Below are 18978 nucleotides of genomic sequence, written 5' to 3'. Positions count from 1 at the left end.
ATGAGGGTTTGAATGGTGATGTTGGTTTTAATTTGAAATAAAATGATGAAAGAAATAATACAGATAAAACTAAATCTTTGATGTGAATACTCTATTCAGAATTTGGCAAAAATTCTGCAAATTTGTGGAAAAATGGCGGCTTGATCTGGGACATGATAAATGGTTGACTACATCGCATTGCCTTAAAAAGGTTGGAGTCCACTGAAAAGTCTACAGTTATCACTAATTGTATTTTAAGTTGTAACTTTATACACCTAAGGATTGGTGCGCTCACAGAATAATCATAACCGTAATAAAACATCATGCAAAATATTTGATCACCGTTGTAACTCCATTTTCTGCATACCCAAAACCAATACGATCGTGTGTTTTGATCTAAACGGAAAGCCTCGGGGTCAAGGTCACTACCTCACCAACAGTAGTAACTTAAAATCACTACGCCATATAAAAATTTAGTTGTAAATCTGCGATTTTGTTTTTTAAAATGAAAGCTGAAAAAGTTAGGTATAGAATATGTTTCTTACAGAATGTGTTACAGTGGTAGCTGGTCTTGTATGAATTTCTGAGCTATAAAATGAGTCGTGGTCTATTTTTTTACCGTAGCGTGTTATTTGTGTGCGGGGAAGGACACACATTAACAATTTGCATGTGTAGAATGGAATTTTCCACTCCAACAGTTAGAAGTTGATCGTGCTTCCATTTGTGGTCTTTCTGTTACGCGGGTGATCTGTTTGGACGTTATCACTGAAAAGGTGAGTCTTGACAGTTTTATTTTGTTTTAGTCTTTTTCATCTTACTTTCATATTTCGTAGTGTTTGCGTACTTTTGGCCAATATTTTGCAACTATGGTCAATTTAGATCGAACTTTTGATAGAATCTACGGCCAGTCATTTTGCCCCGCCTCGTGCTCCGTCCGGTGCGGTAGTGATGTCCCGTTGCTCGCGCGCCGCAGCAGAGACCTGCGCGACCTTCAGCCGGTACAGTCGCTATTCTTTTACCACCGCCGTTATTCTCATCTTTCCGGTGTGTTCTTGATTTTTCCATTGTGTCCTATTTCGCCATATCAAATACCCAAAATGTATCATATTATTCATATTTAAGTGAATAATCAATTCAGTCATCATAACTTGGCATTTTTAACCCAAGCAATCAAAGAGGAAATTTATTCAATATTTTCACTCATCTGTGAAGGAGGGGCTTTAATTCTTCATGATGTAGTTATTTTATATGTAAATCAATTTTACAAAACCATTTGAATTGCAATAAAAAAAATTTTCCACAGTGGAGGCCAGATAAAGCAAGATACTATCTTTATTCTTATTAAACATGACAAAAGAAACATTGAGTGTTAGGGAAATGCAAAAAAAATAGTAATATTAGAAAATTTATTTTTTGACCATAATGTCCCAAATGAGAGACCAGTTTCTGAGACGGACCCATTACTGCTAATCAACAGTTTTTTCTGCTACTAGAGGAGGCCAAACCATGATGGAGCTTTTTAAAATTGACCAGATTCCATGGCAAACGGAACTGACTTTCAAGCCAGTTTTCATATTCTGAAAAAAACAATTCATACTGGTCTCTAAAAGTCTGTTGCCTGATAAAGGGCATCATGCTAACATCATGCTTATCTTCCAGGAATATCGACTCTGCATTTGCACAGACCAGCCCGTCCTCCCTTTATATTGTAGAATTATATCTTATTTGAACAGTTAGACTTATTTGTCTTAAAATGGATTTGCGCGCGCACACACACACACACACATTTATATATATATATATATATATATATATATATATATATAGGGGACATTACACGGTTGCGTGAAGATGTGAAGTTCATCTTCAAGTGATGAACATATAGATCACAAGTGAGCGGAGCAAAAGAGTGAAATATTTTTCAGCATGAGAAGATAAACTTCATATCTTTGCACCACCATATAATGTTCTTTATATTATATAGACACATCCACAAAAAAGTTCATCAAAAGAATTTTAATTTTGAACCGGTTTGCCATTTTGACAACACGCGTCTAGTCAGCGGGAAAATACTGGGAGTGACGTCATCTCAGTGAAATATCAGGAATTATGTCACTCAGATCTGCAATGTATTTCATATGAAAAATGTGGGTTTTTCAACATGAGAAGATAAACTTTATATCTTCAAGCCAATGTGTGATGTTCTTTTTATTATATAGACACGTTCACAAAAAAGTACCCAAATTTATCAAAACAATTCATTGATTTCCTCACGAGTGACATATAGAGAATTATCTCACGGTTTTGGTTCTCCATGTCCTGGATGTAGTTTGTGTGAAAAATATGAGTGGTGTATTTCCCAGTAAAAAACTTGTCCATATATAAGCTTATATATACACACACACACAACCCCAGTTCCAAAAAAGTTGGGACGCTGTGTAAACTATAAATAAAAAAACAAACAATGTGATCATTTTCAAACCATGGAAACCCTATATTTCACTGAAAATAGTACAAAGACAACATATCAAATATTGAAACTGACAAATTTTGTTTTTGTTTTTTTTTTTGAAAATATATGCTCATTTTGAATTTACTGCCAGCAACACATTTCAAAAAAGTTGAGATAGGGGCCACAAAAGACTGAAAAAATTGCATAATGCTAAAAAAGCTAATTTGGTTAATCCAGCCACAAGTCCAAAAGCCAGGGTCTGTCTGGTATGTGGTTGTCAGTGCCCTTGGTAAAGGTAACTTGCGTTTCTGTGACTGCAGCATTAATGCAGAAAAGTACATTGAAATTTTGGAGCAACATGTGCTGCCTTCAAGATGACATCTTTTCCAAGGATATTTCAACAAGACAATGAAAAACCACATTCTGCACACATTACAAAGGCATGGCCGTGGAAGAAGAGGGTGCCTGTCCCCAGTAGAGAATGTGTGGAAAATTTTGAAGCAAAAAATATTACAACAACCCCATACTGTTGCACACCTTAAGACCAGTTTGCACGAATGGGGAAAAAATAACACCTGAAATGCTTAATCATTTGGTGTCAGGGTGCAGGCACTTACGGATGTATAGTACCAGTCAAAAGTTTGGAAACACCTTCGAATTCAATGTTTTTATTTATTTATTTATTTTATTTTATTTTTTTTCCCCTACATTGTAAAACAATACTGAACTCATCAAAACTATGAAATAACATATGGAACATATGGAATTATATGGTAAACAAAAAAAGTGTTTAAAAAAAACAACGTTTCATCTTTTAGATTCTTCAAAGTCGTCACTATTTACCTTGATAACAGCTTTGCACACTACTGGCATTATCTGAACCAGCTTCATGAGGTAGTCACCTGGAATGCTTCTCAATTAACAGGTGTGTCTTGTCAAAAATGGAATTTCTTGCCTTCTTAATGCATTTGACGACACCAACCAGTAAAGAGTAAAAAATAAAAATACAGTAAATAGCCCTGTTCGACAACTGTAGTAATCCATATTATGTCAAGAACCACTCAACTAAGTAAAGAGAAATAACAGTCAGTCATTACTTTAAGACACGAAGTGTCTTTTAGTTAATTAAAATAAAGAAAAAACATCGAATTTGAAGGTGTTTCCAAACTTTTGACTGGTACTGTATGTGCAGGGAAGAGCGGGGAAAGCAAACTGGAAACAAAGCCAGAACGCGAGACTAGAATCAAGGTCGTGGGACAGGTGAGGGTCAATCGATCGGTAGACGGGGCAATGCGGACAGGGCTAGAGAAATAACGAGAAAGATACAAGAGCGAGGGTCGAGAACACAATAAAGCAGGCAGTAGAATAAAGGCTCAGTATGACAGGAATGAACTCTGAATGATACTTTGCATCGAGTGTGAGTGGAAGAGGTGTTTATATAGCAGGGGCTGATGACCCAGGAAACAAGTGACCAGTGTATTTAATAAACAGGTGATAAAGGGTGCTGAGGTTCATGGGTGTTGTAGTTCTGAGCGGCCATGTTTGGAGTTGGGTTCGGACTGACGCTCTCGACAGCATTACTGACACTTGGTGTCTTCAGTCCTTAAACATCTTTTAAATGGTGTGAGAATGAATGGCAACATTATAAATGGGTAAATGCTTTACCATCCCAACTTTTTTGAAATGTGTTGCGAGAATCAAAACTGAAATCGGGGCTTATTTTGAAAAACATCAAATAATGTGGTGCTGTGTTTTGAATACAATGAAGGTCAAAGATGATTTATATTTACATTTTTTTCCGTTTTAATTTCAGTTTCAACATATCCCAACTTTTTCTGATTTGGGGTTGTATTTTTTGTAGGTTAGCTGACTAAAATAAAGCCTTCGAGTTTGACACCTTTAGAGGAAAATGTGATTCTGTATGTTTTGGAGGTAATGTCTGATTACATTGAAAGATATGCTTTAATCAGAAACCTACATTTGCTCTTCACATTTTCCATTTCCTCTGGTTCTATTGGTGGTCAGCTGTCACAGGTTTGTGTTCAAGATAGAGGTGTGTTGATGGGACAGAAGACATGTTTGCTGATGGTTGCTGCTGCCAGTCTGGACATCTGTTGCACGACTCCTCAGACCGAACAACAGGCAGATAAACTATGCAACATTTTTGACATTCAGAATTCAATTTTTTTTTAAATTCAGATTAGTTTTTTTTTTTTTTTTTTTTTTTAATTCTGTATCTAAAGTCAGAGCCATGCTTGATCTCATCTCATCTCATCTCATTATCTCTAGCCGCTTTATCCTGTTCTACAGGGTCGCAGGCAAGCTGGAGCCTATCCCAGCTGGCTATGGGCGAAAGGCGAGGTACACCCTGGACAAGTCGCCAGGTCATCACAGGGCCGACACATAAACAACCATTCACACTCACATTCACACCTACAGTCAATTTAGAGTCACCAGTTAACCTAACCTGCATGTCTTTGGACTGGGGGGGAAACCGGAGCACCCGGAGGAAACCCACGTGGACACGGGAAGAACATGCAAACTCTGCACAGAAAGGCCCTCGCCAGCCACAGGGCTCGAACCCGGACCTTCTTGCTGTGAGGCGACAGTGCTAACCACTACACCACCGTGCCGCCACCATGCTTGATATTACCAGCAAATATTGACTAAGTATTGCTTAAAGCAGATATGCAGAACCTTTATTTTTAAATACATTTCTGAGTGGATAGTATCTCCATCCTTGACTCTTGTATGCTGCATAAATGGGAATTTTATATATATATATATATATATATATATATATATATATATATATATATATATATATATATATGAGAGTTAAAATCGACCGCACAGTTGGCATTCGAGCTGCCCCGCTGAGCCAGCCAGCCCTGAGTGATTGACATCACAGCAGTAACCGGTTTTAAGGCCGAGGCCTTTGACAGCTATAGACCAAAGTCATATAAATAAAAATTTATGGTGAAAGTAAGAAATACTGTGACCGACTTGCTCAACTAAGACTGATTTGACTTCATTGATTGTGGGTTGACTCTCATTAAAACAGGATAGGTGTTATAACTTATGCAACATACATGCATGCATTTTCACTGATAAAACGTAAAAGGCTAATTAAATAATCAGATAAACTGAGACATGGTGGTGTAGTGGTTAGCGCTGTCGCCTCACAGCAAGAAGGTCCTGAGTTCGAGCCCAGCGGCAGACAAGAGCTTTTCTATGTGGAGTTTGCATGTTCTCCCTGTGCCTGCATGAGTTTTCTCCAGGTGCTCTGGTTTCCCCGACAGTCCAAAGACATGCAGTTTAGGCTAATTGGTGGCTCTAAATTGACTGTAGGTGTGAGTGTGAATGGTTGTCTGTGTCTATGTGTCAGCCCTGCGATGTACCCCGCCTCTCGCCCATAGTCAGCTGGGATAGGCTCCAGCTTGCCTGCGACCCTGTAGGACAGGATAAGTGGCTACAGATAATGGATGAATGGATGAACTGAGACAATCACATTCTGAAACAAATTAAATAATCTTATACCGGTAACTTAAATACACAATACAAGTTACATGTATTAATCTAAATGCAGGTAAACAACGTGTTGTTTTGTACCCAAATGAGAGTTGGAGCTTACCCGTCTGTGTTCTCGCTTCTTGAAGGCCGATTTTGTGGCCGATTGTTTTTGAAACAATCTGACTTTCAGTTGTTCATTCAGTTCTCCGTTCATTTGCTTCTTCCACGTAAGGGTGAGATGGCAGCAATATCCAGTGGAGAAATCAGATGGCTGCTCCACTCATTCTCCATTCTCTCCATACTGAGTACTCCACCATTACTGCTCAGCTCAGGCAATTACTAAAACCTGGGACGGGATATCACCGGTTTTAGCAACAACCGCGGGGAGTCATGTCCCGTCCCGTTCCGGGTTTTAACAATAACCCTTGGCTCATACTCCGGGGAGAACTGCTGCAGCTGAACTCCCTTTCCTTTTCTTGTCGTTTTCTTTTCCTTTAATTGTTGGTACTGCACCATTTTTCAATACAGGCTTATAGCCAACGCTCCTCAACAGATCAGAGGTCTCGTACGAGTCTTCAGTAAAATGTGCAGAGCAGAGGAGAGACTACTTCGTAGGCGCCCAACTCGCAAAATGCTTCCAAATCCTTGTAGTTTGAACATTCTTAGGCCATGAATGCAACGTAAATCCACCTTCTGTTGTGTTGCTGCACCCGTCAGCAACACATCTACGTGGCATGGTGATAAATTAGCTCAAAATGGAGGATTGGAGTTGCAGTCAGCTGTGTTTTAGTGTAGCGGAAATGGCGATGAGACTGATAGACTTCTGTTGTGACGTCGCAGATGTCAAGGTCATTCACTCAAACCGCTACCTATATGAATCACTTTAATCATAAAAAATTACTATATTAGATTTATTGTTAACGCTTAACACTATTCCTATGCCATTCTTGAGGTCTCAAGGCATTTATAAACAAAAAGTGAGACCATGGTTCTGTGTTTATGCTTTAAACACATGTAACCACTATATTTAAAGTGAATGTGGATTGTCAGTATTCTAATCCGTTTTCTGCATTTATGTGCACTGTTCCATGAGCGATCCACTAGATGGTACTGTATGCTAAATCTTCCTTAATCTACTGTGTTTTAGACTGAGATCCTGACCCAAGCTTTAGAGCACATTCAGATCTGCTGGGGGATATGGAGGGCTTTAAAAGCTTCAGGTATCTTATTTACAGCTATTTTGAATAGTACTGGAATACTTGTACTAGAAGAACTTTATTCCAGTTTAAACCCAAATTCATAAATGTAGAAGACGTTACATAACATTCAATTTATTTTTAGGTGACTATGCCAAAGACCCAACTGACACTTTATTGCTTCTGTACGAGTTTGAGGCACGAGCCAAGTTAAACGATCCCAAGCTTGAGTCTGTCCTAGAGTCAGTCCTGGAGCTTGATAATGTTGATGCAAAAATTTTGGAGACAATTGCAAGTAAGATCTTTTTTCGAGTAATACATGTTCAGACATCTAAGAATGCTAATTCTTTGTGCTGTAATGCGATAAGGTTATGCAGATTATGAAAATGGCTACCTGTTTTGTATATGCAGCCTTAGCAATGAAACCCCCAGCCCATTTTCCTGTGGTGTGTAAGAAGGCACTAAGAGTTGCCCTTTCTCTACACAAGCAAGACCCACGGGCAGATCTGGCACGCTGCTGGTAACTGCCCTGATCCCTTATATGCTATTAAAGACAAAGTGTACATTTTCCCTCACAAATTAATATCTGTTTTTGTGTGTGCACCCAACAGTTACTGCTTGCACACTCTGATCCAGCTGTCAGTGCCCAGTGGTGTGTGTGAAGTGGAGCCCCGTATATTACAGGAAGTATGGGGTTACTATGAGGAGGCCCTTTCCATCATTTCAGCTGCAGTGAGCTGGCCAGCATGACTCAGCACCCATCATATATCAACTACTGTAGCTCAGCAATTATCCCCATCTCAAAAAGAATCTCCTATTTCAGTCAATGGGCTTTTAGCTACACTTCAGTGAGCAGATGCGGCATTCACCAGCCTCTTCCTGCCAGTTTGCTAAATTGAAAATTTTTGTAGCACTTGGTCTTTTGATTGACTTAGAAAAAAAACAAAAAACTGGTTGGATTAATCTGAATCAAGACATTAAACAGAAATTTTACTTCACATTTCAACACCTCTAAGCAAATGTACATTAAGGTGGGGTTTACATTAGACCGTATCAGCGGATCATCAGATTAACGTTTTTAAAACGATTAGTGTGCACACAGCAACGCCAATACACGATTCGCGTGCACACAGCAACGCCAATACGCGGATACGCTCGGCTCCGCAGGCATCCTGCGCTCCAAATCACTCCGCCCTGAACAGCGAGTGCCCTCTGGAGGGTGCGCACTCCGGCCCTGCGCAGCTCACAGAGCGCGCGAGTGAAGCGCATGAGCAGTGATTTGGGACTGAGCCGCTGTGTGTGTGATCTCAGTGCATGTCGGGCATGCGCGTCACTTACCACTTGCAAGTGGAAGGATGGCAAGCCTAAAGACAATCATAACTACACAATGGGTAGTATTTGCATCAGTATTTGCAGTATTTTCATACTTTTATACTCTTTAATGAAAGGTGATACAAGGCGGAAGTCCGCGCCGTTTTTCAGCAGTCGTGTCACATGACCAACGCCAGCGAATCAGGAAGGTGGATGTCACAGTGACGTTGTCCAATGACGACGCCAGCTAGAGCTCAGCACAGCGTATCCGCGTATTCTCAATGTTTACACAGCACCGGACCAGACACGATCTGGATTGAATACGTGGACCCTGGCGGATTCCCGTTTCCTGGCGTTTCCAGGCATTTTAATGTAAACGGACAGTGCATCCGCGAAGAAAACGAGACAGATACGGTCTAATGTAAACTTGGCCTAAGTGTGGTAGTGTATTAGTGAGGTATTAGGCCACTATTAACTACCAGAACAGCTTCAGTGCACCTGGTCACAGATCAAGTACAAGTCTCTTGAACTGTACTGTAGGAATGAGCAACGTTCTTTCAAGAGATTCTCTTTTGGGATGACGGTGGTGGGGAATGCTCTATACCATCCAAAATAGGTGTTCAATTGGGTTGAGCTCTATTAACTGTAAAGGCTATAGTATATGGTTTACGTAATTTTCATCCTCATCAAATCAGTCAGCTTTCCTGCCCTGTGTATATTGTTATCCTGGAAGACTCTGATCAGGATAGAAATGTTTCGTCATAGGATAAAGATCAGTCAGAAAAGCTTTGTATTGGCTTGTGGACCCAATCCGTGCCAGCAAAATCCCTCAGCATATCAGAGCCACGAAGGTTTCTCTCAATTTTTCACCCAGTATAGTCATGATCAACATACAGTGGTGCTTGAAAGTTTGTGAACCCTTTAGAATTTTCTACATTTCTACATAAATGTGACCTAAAACATCAGATTTTCACGCAAGTCCTAAAAGTAGATAAAGAGAACCCAGTTAAACAAAGGAGACAAAAATATTATACTTGGTCATTTATTTACTGAGGAAAATGATCCAATATTACATATCTGTGAGTGGCAAAAGTATGTGAACTTTTGCTTTCAGTATCTGGTGTGACCCCCTTGTGCAGCAATAACTGCACCTAAACGTTTCTGGTAACTGTTGATCAGTCCTGCACACTGGCTTGGAGGAATTTTAGCCCATTCCTCCGTACAGAACAGCTTCAGCTCTGGGATGTTGGTGGGTTTCCTCACATGAACTGCTCGCTTCAGGTCCTTCCACAACATTTCGATTGGATTAAGGTCAGGACTTTGACTTGGCCATTCCAAAACATTAACTTTATTCTTCTTTAACCATTCTTTGGTAGAACGACTTGTGTGCTTAGGGTCGTTGTCTTGCTGCATGACCCACCTTCTCTTGAGATTCAGTTCATGGACAGATGTCCTGACATTTTCCTTTGGAATTTGCTGGTATAATTCAGAATTCATTGTTCCCTCGATGATGGCAAGCCATCCTGGCCCAGATGCAGTAAAACAGGCCCAAAACATGATACTACCACTACCATGTTTCACAGATGGGATAAGGTTCTTATGCTGGAATGCAGTGTTTTCCTTTCTCCAAACATAACACTTCTCATTTAAACCAAAAAGCTCTATTTTGGTCTCATCCGTCCACAAAACATTTTTCCAATAGCCTTCTGGCTTGTCCATGTGATCTTTAGCAAACTGCAGACAAGCAGCAACGTTCTTTTTGGAGAACAGTGGCTTTCTCCTTGCAACCCTGCCATGCACACTGTTGTTGTTCAGTGTTCTCCTGATGGTGGACTCATGAACATTAACATTAGCCAATATGAGAGAGGCCTTCAGTTGCTTAGAAGTTACCCTGGGGTCCTTTGTGACCTCACCGACTATTACACGCCTTGCTCTTGGAGTGATCTTTGTTGGTCGACCACTCCTGGGGAGGGTAACAATGGTCTTGAATTTCTTCCATTTGTACACAATCTGTCTGACTGTGGATTGATGGAGTCCAAACTCTTTAGAGATGGTTTTGTAACCTTTTCCAGCCTGATGAGCATCAACAACGCTTTTTCTGAGGTCCTCAGAAATCTCTTTTGTTCGCGCTATGATACACTTCCAGAAACGTGTTGTGAAGATCAGACTCTGATAGATCCCTGTTCTTTAAATAAAACAGGGTGCCCACTCGCACCTGATTGTCATCCCATTGATTGAAAACACCTGACTCTAATTTCACCTTCAAATTAACTGCTAATCCGATATGTAATATTGGATCATTTTCCTCAATAAATAAATGGCCAAGTATAATATTTTTGTCTCATTTGTTTAACTGGGTTCTCTTTATCTACTTTTAGGACTTGTGTGAAAATCTGATGTCATATTTATGCAGAAATATAGAAACTTCTAAAGGGTTCACAAACTTTCAAGCATCACTGTACACTGTTTTTAAGGCAATTCATTACTTTAGGTGCTGATACTAACCTGAACAATTAGGTGAAAATAAGGATGCCTTAAATCAAAAGCATCCAATTTAAACATTTGGTGTTTGACTCCAAGATATTCTATAGTGTAATAGCTTTGCTTTTTCCCTCCAGTCAGAAGACTTTCCTGAAATGGAGATCTTGTGGCTGTTGACTCGAGCATGGAACACAGGAATTTTGCTCTACAGTCTGTCCCAGTATTCTGAGGCTGAGAAGTGGTGTGGTTTAGGGATAAGTTTCCTGCAGCACCTGGGTTCTATGCAGGACAGCTATCAGACTCAGGTAAAATAACACTTTTACAAGTGTTATCATATTCTGGTAAATTAACACCGGTAGAATAATTGTACAGAGAAAGAGAGCTCTCTGTTGCTGTAAAAACAATCCTAACTCAAGATTACGTGAACGGTATTGTATGTGATCAAGGCTCAGCATACAAGTTCAATATATTTAAAGGTATAAAAGTTTTAGCTCCTTAACATCAGTATCACCAAAATGTGATGTGATAAAATGTCTTTCCAGATGTCTGGTCTGTATAGTGAGGTGCTGGACAGGCTGGACAAAACCAAGAAGAACTTCATAATGGAGGAGTGATGACTGATGTAGGCACAAGTTCTTATATTCCGTTGCAAGTGAAGACTTTTTCTGTGGCGTTGTATTGTATAATCAGAATCTGTACACGACCATATTAATTGAAAGACTGTAGACTGTTATGCAACATACCCTTTACACTATCCTAATATTACATACAGACTCGATTGTTTGAGGGGGGAATGGAAAAAGCCCATGTTCAAATCTCAACAGATCCACAGTTTTTATTAATTCCAAACAAATAAACTTTTGTCCAGTCCAAAAAAGAAAAAAGGGAAAAAAAAATAAACAAAATATTCTAGAATTGACCACCTCAGGTTCCCACCTGACCAGGATAGAAGACTTGTTTTAATGTGAGTCATGATCATTTCTATCATTTCTTTAGTTACAAAAAGACCCTCTCATATAATCAATGTATATGTGCTTTCACATTAATAACTAAATCATCACCCAAGACGACAAATGGGAACCCTTGTGTCCTGCCCTTAAACATGTTTATTTAATCACGTCTCCACTGGAGCAAAAACTGATACCCTCATCAGTACACACAGCCATTCAGAATCAATGGAAGCTTTTGCAACCTCTATAGAAAAAAACACAATGAATGAAAATTCTTTGGGCTTTTACTGACATGGCTGACTGACACCAGACACATTAACAGTCAGCTGTTCCTTTACTCAACACTAGAGGATCAGTTGTACACTAAATGAATTAGTTATGTGCCTGGTTTACTTTAATAACCTCCTACAAGTTGCTGCCTGTGTGTATATTTTATATATATATATAATTTTTACAATTTTCATTTATACACTTGGACAAGTTCCACAATATATCACAAGTAGACAGGCCCTAGTTTAGGGAAGTCAATCCCCAACTGACTAGAAAATGTGTTCTGATCGGCAGCTGAATTTTTTTTTCCCCTAGAGAAAGAAATACCAACATTACGGCACATTTGTATGGAAATTAATCTCAGAATGTCAGTCTACTTACCTGACCTGTGATCTATAAAACATTTGTCCCAGCTGTGTCACGCATGCATGAAGCACAAGTGAAGGGATATTTACATTTTACAGCTAACACCCTTTGAAACAGTCTGTAAGCAGTTTATAAATGGCTCTGTTCCCTTCGATTATTCCCTGAACTCTGGTTTTGACAAGTATGACAGCTGGTTTAGTGACGATGTCTGGCAGATGGTCACATCTGCTTAGGAAATGCCTGCAGATACAGTAGCTGGAGTGCAGAGGGCACAGCACTTTCATCACATCCTGTGGCCATAGAAGAAAACGTTTGGTCGGTTCTCGTACTTCCAAGGACTATGAAACTTTCATCCAGGGAGACTTTAATAATCCTTTATCATTAAGCCTGCACAGCTCCTTCTTATGTAGAGCAATAACGCTCAGAACTGCAGTTGCCTTTTCCTCGTGTTCAGTCAGACTGTGTACAGGAGGGTCACTACAGGTGCAGCGCTCACAAGAGACACGGCAAACACCGAGGAGGGACAATCCTGGAAATAACTACTTAACTTGACTAGATGCTCAGAAGTATTTCATTCCTTTTAGGGAATATTCTGTTGACACAGTTTCCATCATGTCATTACTTTCTTTTTACTGCTAAATTATTCCATTAAATCAGCAGATTTCTGGGCTCATCCCCACTACAGTGATGCACAGTAGTCACATCAGCTGCAAAGCGTCACTTTTAAAGACAATCCCAAAGACATTTAATGAAAACATATGGCAGGTCTCGGGAACTCAAGCCAATTCAGGCTCTATTGACTTTTAATATTGAGAAGGACATCCAAATACAATTATTGTCTTAATTCTACCCGTTTTAAGGCTTCCCAGCTGGGCAGCATACAGGACAGTACCATGTTACCGTTCAGTCTGAAGAGAAGAGACTTGATAGGTTGAGAAAGTGCAAATGGGCTAGCTGCTGTTCAATAGCTTAAGCGAAGCCTTGGCTGCCAAATCATTATTCCAAAAATCAGTCAATAAAAGATAAGCAATGATGAAATAAGGATTTCAAAGAGGTAAGACACTTAAGTCTATTGCACTCACAAGTTAGGCCTCCAATATATTGTGGAAGACTCAACACCGGTTTGACAGAGTCTTCCATTGAGCACTGATCAGATGAGTAATTTGTAGTTTCCCCTCAGAATTAAATAATTTTATTAATTGTAAGGCAGTTTGGTGTTCTGCAGAGAGCCCAGTTACACCCCTCTACTCCATCTTTAATAAAGAGCAGCTAAAAAAAAAAAAAGTGGAAAGAGAAAGGGAAAAAAACCTAACAGCCCTCCAAATAGACAATTCTAGTGAAGTGTAAAATGTGTACCATAGTATAATATGTAGTAAAATCTCCATAGGATTTTTATTTACCATGTGATTTCAGTAATATAAATGTATAGATTCATATTCTGTTTTCCATTTGTTCTGCCTTCAGTGGTTTCTTGATCAACAACTGGCAGCGGCAGCCAGCCAAATAGCAAACTGCTGTGTGATTACTGAAGATCACCAGGTTCTAAGACTCTCCACCAAATTTCTATAAACATGGTCAGTAATCCATGAACAGTAATCCATGAACAGTACCTTCAGCAGGTTGGTTTGTATTTAGTCCTCGTAGAAAACCTTGATGGTCTGAGATCAGCTTTTTCCATTTCTTTACAATGCAACAATGAACATGTACAGGATTCCAGCTTTTCAGTCAGTCTCCATTTCCGAGAAACTTTCTTAAATCCCAAACCCCCACTCTTTTGTCTTGAGACACTGGCTTCCACAGTCCATCCAAACAAATGATTTGTTCATTTTCCCTTTGTTTTACCAGACAAAAATAATTTGTAATGAAATTCCTAGTCTTGAATGGATTTGCTGAGAAACTCATGCAGGGGTGTGCACAGTCACAGTAATAGGGAATAAGACTTCTTTTAATTCGAGTTAACATAATGATGACACTAAAACTTGATATGAAACATTTCAGTAAAAAGGGAAGGAGAGGACTCTGGCTGGAGCAGGGCAGGGGTTGGAACATTACTCTGCATGCGTGCAGAGGATGGAGGCTGCACACTCAGAGTTTTTCTGAGGACGGTATCCAGATGTAAGGGCCTGATTGCTCCTCGATGATCAGCTTGATTTTATTGTAGATCTCTTCTAGCGAGTCTCCCTGGACTATGGCTGTGGAATGAGAGAGACGATTCACAAGCAGATCACTTAATTTCGTCAACCCTAGCAAGAAGATATAGTTTGTATATACACATTTAAAATTTTAAATTATATGGAGTTGTTCCATACTTGGGAACATGCCATGGAAAAACAAGAATGCTTACCTGTAAAATACTCTCCAAATTCCTGTTCGAGCTTCATTGCCTTATCAAACACTTTATTGGCTTGCTCATACGTCTGCCTCTTGTTCATTTCCCTGTAAAACACAAATGAAAACGTACTAACAAATCTTACTCCTATGGAACAGAGTGCAGGCAGACTGATGATCGCATAGCCTTGACCAGATGTCGAACTCAAAGCCCAAACATGCTGGATGCAAGGCATTTAAAAAAAAAAAAAATTCAGAAATGTGTTGGCGTTGGCCATTAGTGCGATTAAATGCCTGACTCAAAATCCTGAAAATGCATCACCCAGGGTTCTTATAGGTTCATAAATCTCCTTATTTGTAATACACTTTCAATATTTACAAGACAGATATTAGGAGTTGCATAATTGTTCATTTTAATGACCTTATCAGTTATTTTTAAAAAGCCATACAAGTTAAAACCTGCTTAGTGCAGTAAACATCAGTATTTCAACTGCTGAACTCCTAGAAATTCCACACAACAATCATCTTAACTTTACACTCAATGGTGTGAAAAGCAAAAACATCCTACAGGCAGAGTCTCTGCAGACTGAAATACCTTGTTGAGAGATCGGGGACAATGACCAACCTGGTCTGAGCTGACATGAAGTCTAGAATAACTCATTCTTTACAACTGTGGTGACCAGAAAAGCCTCAGAACACACAACACAAAACCTTGAGGTGCATGGGCTACAACAGCCAAAAAAAAAAAAATCCACCCACAGTGGATCCACTCCTGTCAACCAAGAACAGGAAACTGAGGCTATCATGAACACAGACTCACAAACTGGACAGCTGAAGACTGATTTTTTTTTCCCTATTTTTTTTTTCTAATCTTCAGTTGCCCAATTTCTGTGAGCTTGTGCCCAAGATAGCCCCAGATTCCTGCTCTTGGCTGACAGGAGTGGACCCAATGTGGTCTTCTGCCATTGTAGCCCAAGCACCTCAAGGTTCAATGTTCTGTGCTCACCATGGTTGTAAAGAGTTGCTACATCCTTCCTGGCAGCTCAAACCAATCTGGCTATTTTCCTCTAAGCTCCCTTATCAAGACATTTCCACCTACAGAACTGTTGCTCAATGTTTTTTGTTTTTTGCACCATTCCTGTGTAAACTCTAAAGACTTGTGTGTGAAAACCCCAGGAGATCAGCAGTTTCTGAAATACTCAAACCAGTGCATCTGGTACAAACACCCATGCCGCATTTCAAGTCCCAAATCATATATTTTCCCCCCATTCTGATATCAGATGTGAACATTAACTGAAGCTCTTGACGCGTATCTGCTTTTTTCTGCACTGTGCTGTTTCCATATACCATGGTGATTGAAAGTTTGTGAACCCTTTAGAATTTTCTGCATTGGTGCATAAATGACCTAAAACATCGTATTTCCTAAAAGTATATAAAGATAATCCAATTAAACAAATGAGACGAAACGGTATACTTTGTTTACTCATTAAGGAAAATGATCCAGTATTCCACATCTCTGAATGGCAAAAGTATATGAACCTTCGCTTTCAGTACCTAACCTCCTTGTGCAGTAATAACGGCAACAAAATATTACTAGTAACTGTGCATCAGTCCTGCACATCAGCTTAGAGGAATTTTAGCCCATATCTCTGTACAGAAAAGCTTCAACTCTGGGATGTTGGTGGGTTTCCTCACATGAACTGCTCGCACAACATTTCTGTTGGATTAAAGTCAGGACTTTGACTTGGCCATTCCAAAACATTAATTGTATTCTTTAACCATTCTTTGATAGAACGACTTGGTGTGCTTAGGGTCATTGTCTTGCTGCATGACCCACTTTCTCTTGGGATTTAGGTCACAGACCGATGTCCTGACAATTTCTTTTAGAATTCACTGAAAATTCAGAATTCATTGAAAATTCAGAATTCATTGTTCCATTAATGATGGCAAGCCAGTCAAGCCTAGATACAGCAAAACAGGCCCAAACCATGATGTTACCACCTCCATAGGTGCTTTTGGACTGGAGGAACTTTTTCCATATGAACACATGAACCACTGGCAACCACCAGTTTTTAAAATCCATGTAAAACATTAGCATGAAAAACAAAAAAGGGGGGGGGGGGGGGGGGGGGGGGGGAATCTCAATGAGGCTGCAGCTCATGCCGGCCAAGACGCCCATAAAATCGTAAATATGATGGATGGCGCCACCATCTTGACAACTTTTATGCACACCCACCTGGGGAACATTATATGCGAGTTGATCAAAATCTGATCAATCCTGTAGGAGAAATGGCGATTTTTGTAAACTGTGGACAGATGATGACGGACAGACGACGCATGATTGCATAAGCTCATCCAGCCTGGCCTGCAGCCAGATGAGCTAATCAAAAAAAAAACCAAATGGAGCAACAGTGAAGTCAAGCTTTAATGAGCGATTTTGATGCGTCCGAGTAAAATGTAATCTTAAACTAAATGTTCTTTTCCATAGTTTTTTTTTTTAGCCTTCACATAAGAAAACCTTTAGCCTATAAAATAAATTACTGTTAGGTAAGCGTTTTAAACAATCACCATTTTCCACCACAGATTTGCTCTTTATATTGCAAAATAAAGGGTTTACTGTCAGCAAGTAATGCTTCCTGGTTTCCCCCCATTCTATGGCACAGTGGAATCATCCATTTCTATAGAAACATGAGACTGAAACACGACATGCAAAAGGGGACAAGTTTATATCCCAATGCTCCTAGTTTTCCGTTTTCACAGCAAAATAAGTACACTGGTGGACAAGGGACATTCCTATGAAAACAAACTAGCAACATTTGTTATAGCAACCGTTGGCTGGCTTATTGGCGGTGAGAATGAAACAGGAAAAAAAAAGCCCTTGAAGGTATGCAGTTCTCAGGGGAGCTCCCCAGGGGGTAGTTCCTCTCACTAAGGCTACGTTTACATTAGACCATATCTGTCTCGTTTTCTTCGCGGATGCACTGTCCGTTTACATTAAACCCCCTGGAAAAGCCAGGAAACGGGAATCCGCCAGCGTCCACGTATTCAATCTAGATCGTATCTGGTCCGGTGCTGTGTAAACATTCAGAATACGCGAATACGCTGTGCTGAGCTCTAGCTGGCATCCTCATTGGACAACATCACTGTGACATCCACCTTCCTGATTCGCTGGCGTTGGTCATGTGACGCGACTGCTGAAAAACGGCGCGGACTTCCGCCTTGTATCACCTTTCATTAAAGAGTATAAAAGTATGAAAATACTGCAAATACTGATGCAAATACTGCCCATTGTGTAGTTATGATTGTCTTTAGGCTTGCCATCCTTCCACTTGCAAGTAATAAGTGATCTGCGCTGGGATCACACACACAGCGGCTCAGTCCCGAATCGTGGCTTGTTCACTTCACTCGCGCGCTGTGTGAGCTGCGCAGGGCCGGAGTGCGCACCCTCCAGAGGGCACTCGCTGTTCAGGGCGGAGTGATTTGGAGCGCAGGATGCCTGCGGAGCCGAGTGTATCCGCGTATTGGCGTTGCTATGTGCACGGCTAACGGTTTTAGTGTAAACGCGAATCGTTTTAAGAACATTAATCTGATGATCCGCTGATTCGACGTAATGTAAACGTAGCCTAAGTCCCTAGGTTTGAAAGCGCCTCATGTTTTGCAGCTGGGATAAGAGTCCAGTGTTTCTTTCTCCAAACATAATGCTTCTCATTTAAACCCATCATCTGTCCATAAAATATTTCTCAACAGCCTTCTAGCTTCTCCACATGATCTTTAGCAAACTGTAGTCTGGCAGCAGTGTTCTTTTTAGAGAGCAGTAGCTTTGCCTTTGCAACTTGCCATGCACACCACTGTTGTTCAGTGTTCTCCTGATGGTGGAATCATGAACATTAGCCAATGTGAGAGAGGCCTTTACTTGCTTCCAAGTTACTCTGGGTTTCTTTGTGACCTCACAGACTATTACACGCCTTGCTCTTGGAGTGATCTTTGTTGGTCAACCACACCTGGAGAGGGCAACAGTGATCTTGAATTTCCTCCATCTGTCTGACTTTGGATTGGAGGAGTCCAAACTCTTTAGAGATGGTTTTGTAAACATTTCTAGCCTGATGAACATCAAGAAATTTTTCTGAGCTGC

The 18978-nt window shown here is 40.2% G+C and overlaps 2 protein-coding genes across 9 annotated transcripts in view; one reads left to right on the top strand and one right to left on the bottom strand.

Annotated features, from left to right (window-relative positions):
• Positions 1 to 11546, top strand: part of tex11 (testis expressed 11) — a 55147-nt gene extending 43601 nt beyond the window's left edge. Inside the window, exons 23-29 of the mRNA XM_060926722.1 lie at positions 4457 to 4573; positions 7092 to 7164; positions 7286 to 7435; positions 7552 to 7660; positions 7752 to 7872; positions 11070 to 11237; positions 11475 to 11546. Coding sequence (XP_060782705.1) covers positions 4457 to 4573; positions 7092 to 7164; positions 7286 to 7435; positions 7552 to 7660; positions 7752 to 7872; positions 11070 to 11237; positions 11475 to 11546 — 810 coding nt within the window. The remainder of the gene's footprint in view (positions 1 to 4456; positions 4574 to 7091; positions 7165 to 7285; positions 7436 to 7551; positions 7661 to 7751; positions 7873 to 11069; positions 11238 to 11474) is intronic.
• Positions 11547 to 13286: 1740 nt separating this feature from the next.
• Positions 13287 to 18978, bottom strand: part of dlg3 (discs, large homolog 3 (Drosophila)) — a 292322-nt gene continuing 286630 nt past the window's right edge. For all 8 annotated transcript variants that reach the window (XM_060927732.1, XM_060927733.1, XM_060927734.1 and 5 more), the window contains 2 exons: positions 14863 to 14954; positions 13287 to 14710 (listed from right to left, as the gene is read on the bottom strand). In XM_060927732.1, the coding sequence (XP_060783715.1) occupies positions 14604 to 14710; positions 14863 to 14954 (199 nt within the window). In that variant the 3' untranslated portion in view covers positions 13287 to 14603. The remainder of the gene's footprint in view (positions 14711 to 14862; positions 14955 to 18978) is intronic.

Source organism: Neoarius graeffei, chromosome 8, assembly GCF_027579695.1.
Source record: "Neoarius graeffei isolate fNeoGra1 chromosome 8, fNeoGra1.pri, whole genome shotgun sequence".
Classification (NCBI taxonomy): domain Eukaryota; kingdom Metazoa; phylum Chordata; class Actinopteri; order Siluriformes; family Ariidae; genus Neoarius; species Neoarius graeffei.
Note: the sequence above shows the minus strand (reverse complement) of the source record. Positions and strands in the feature narration are given on the sequence as shown.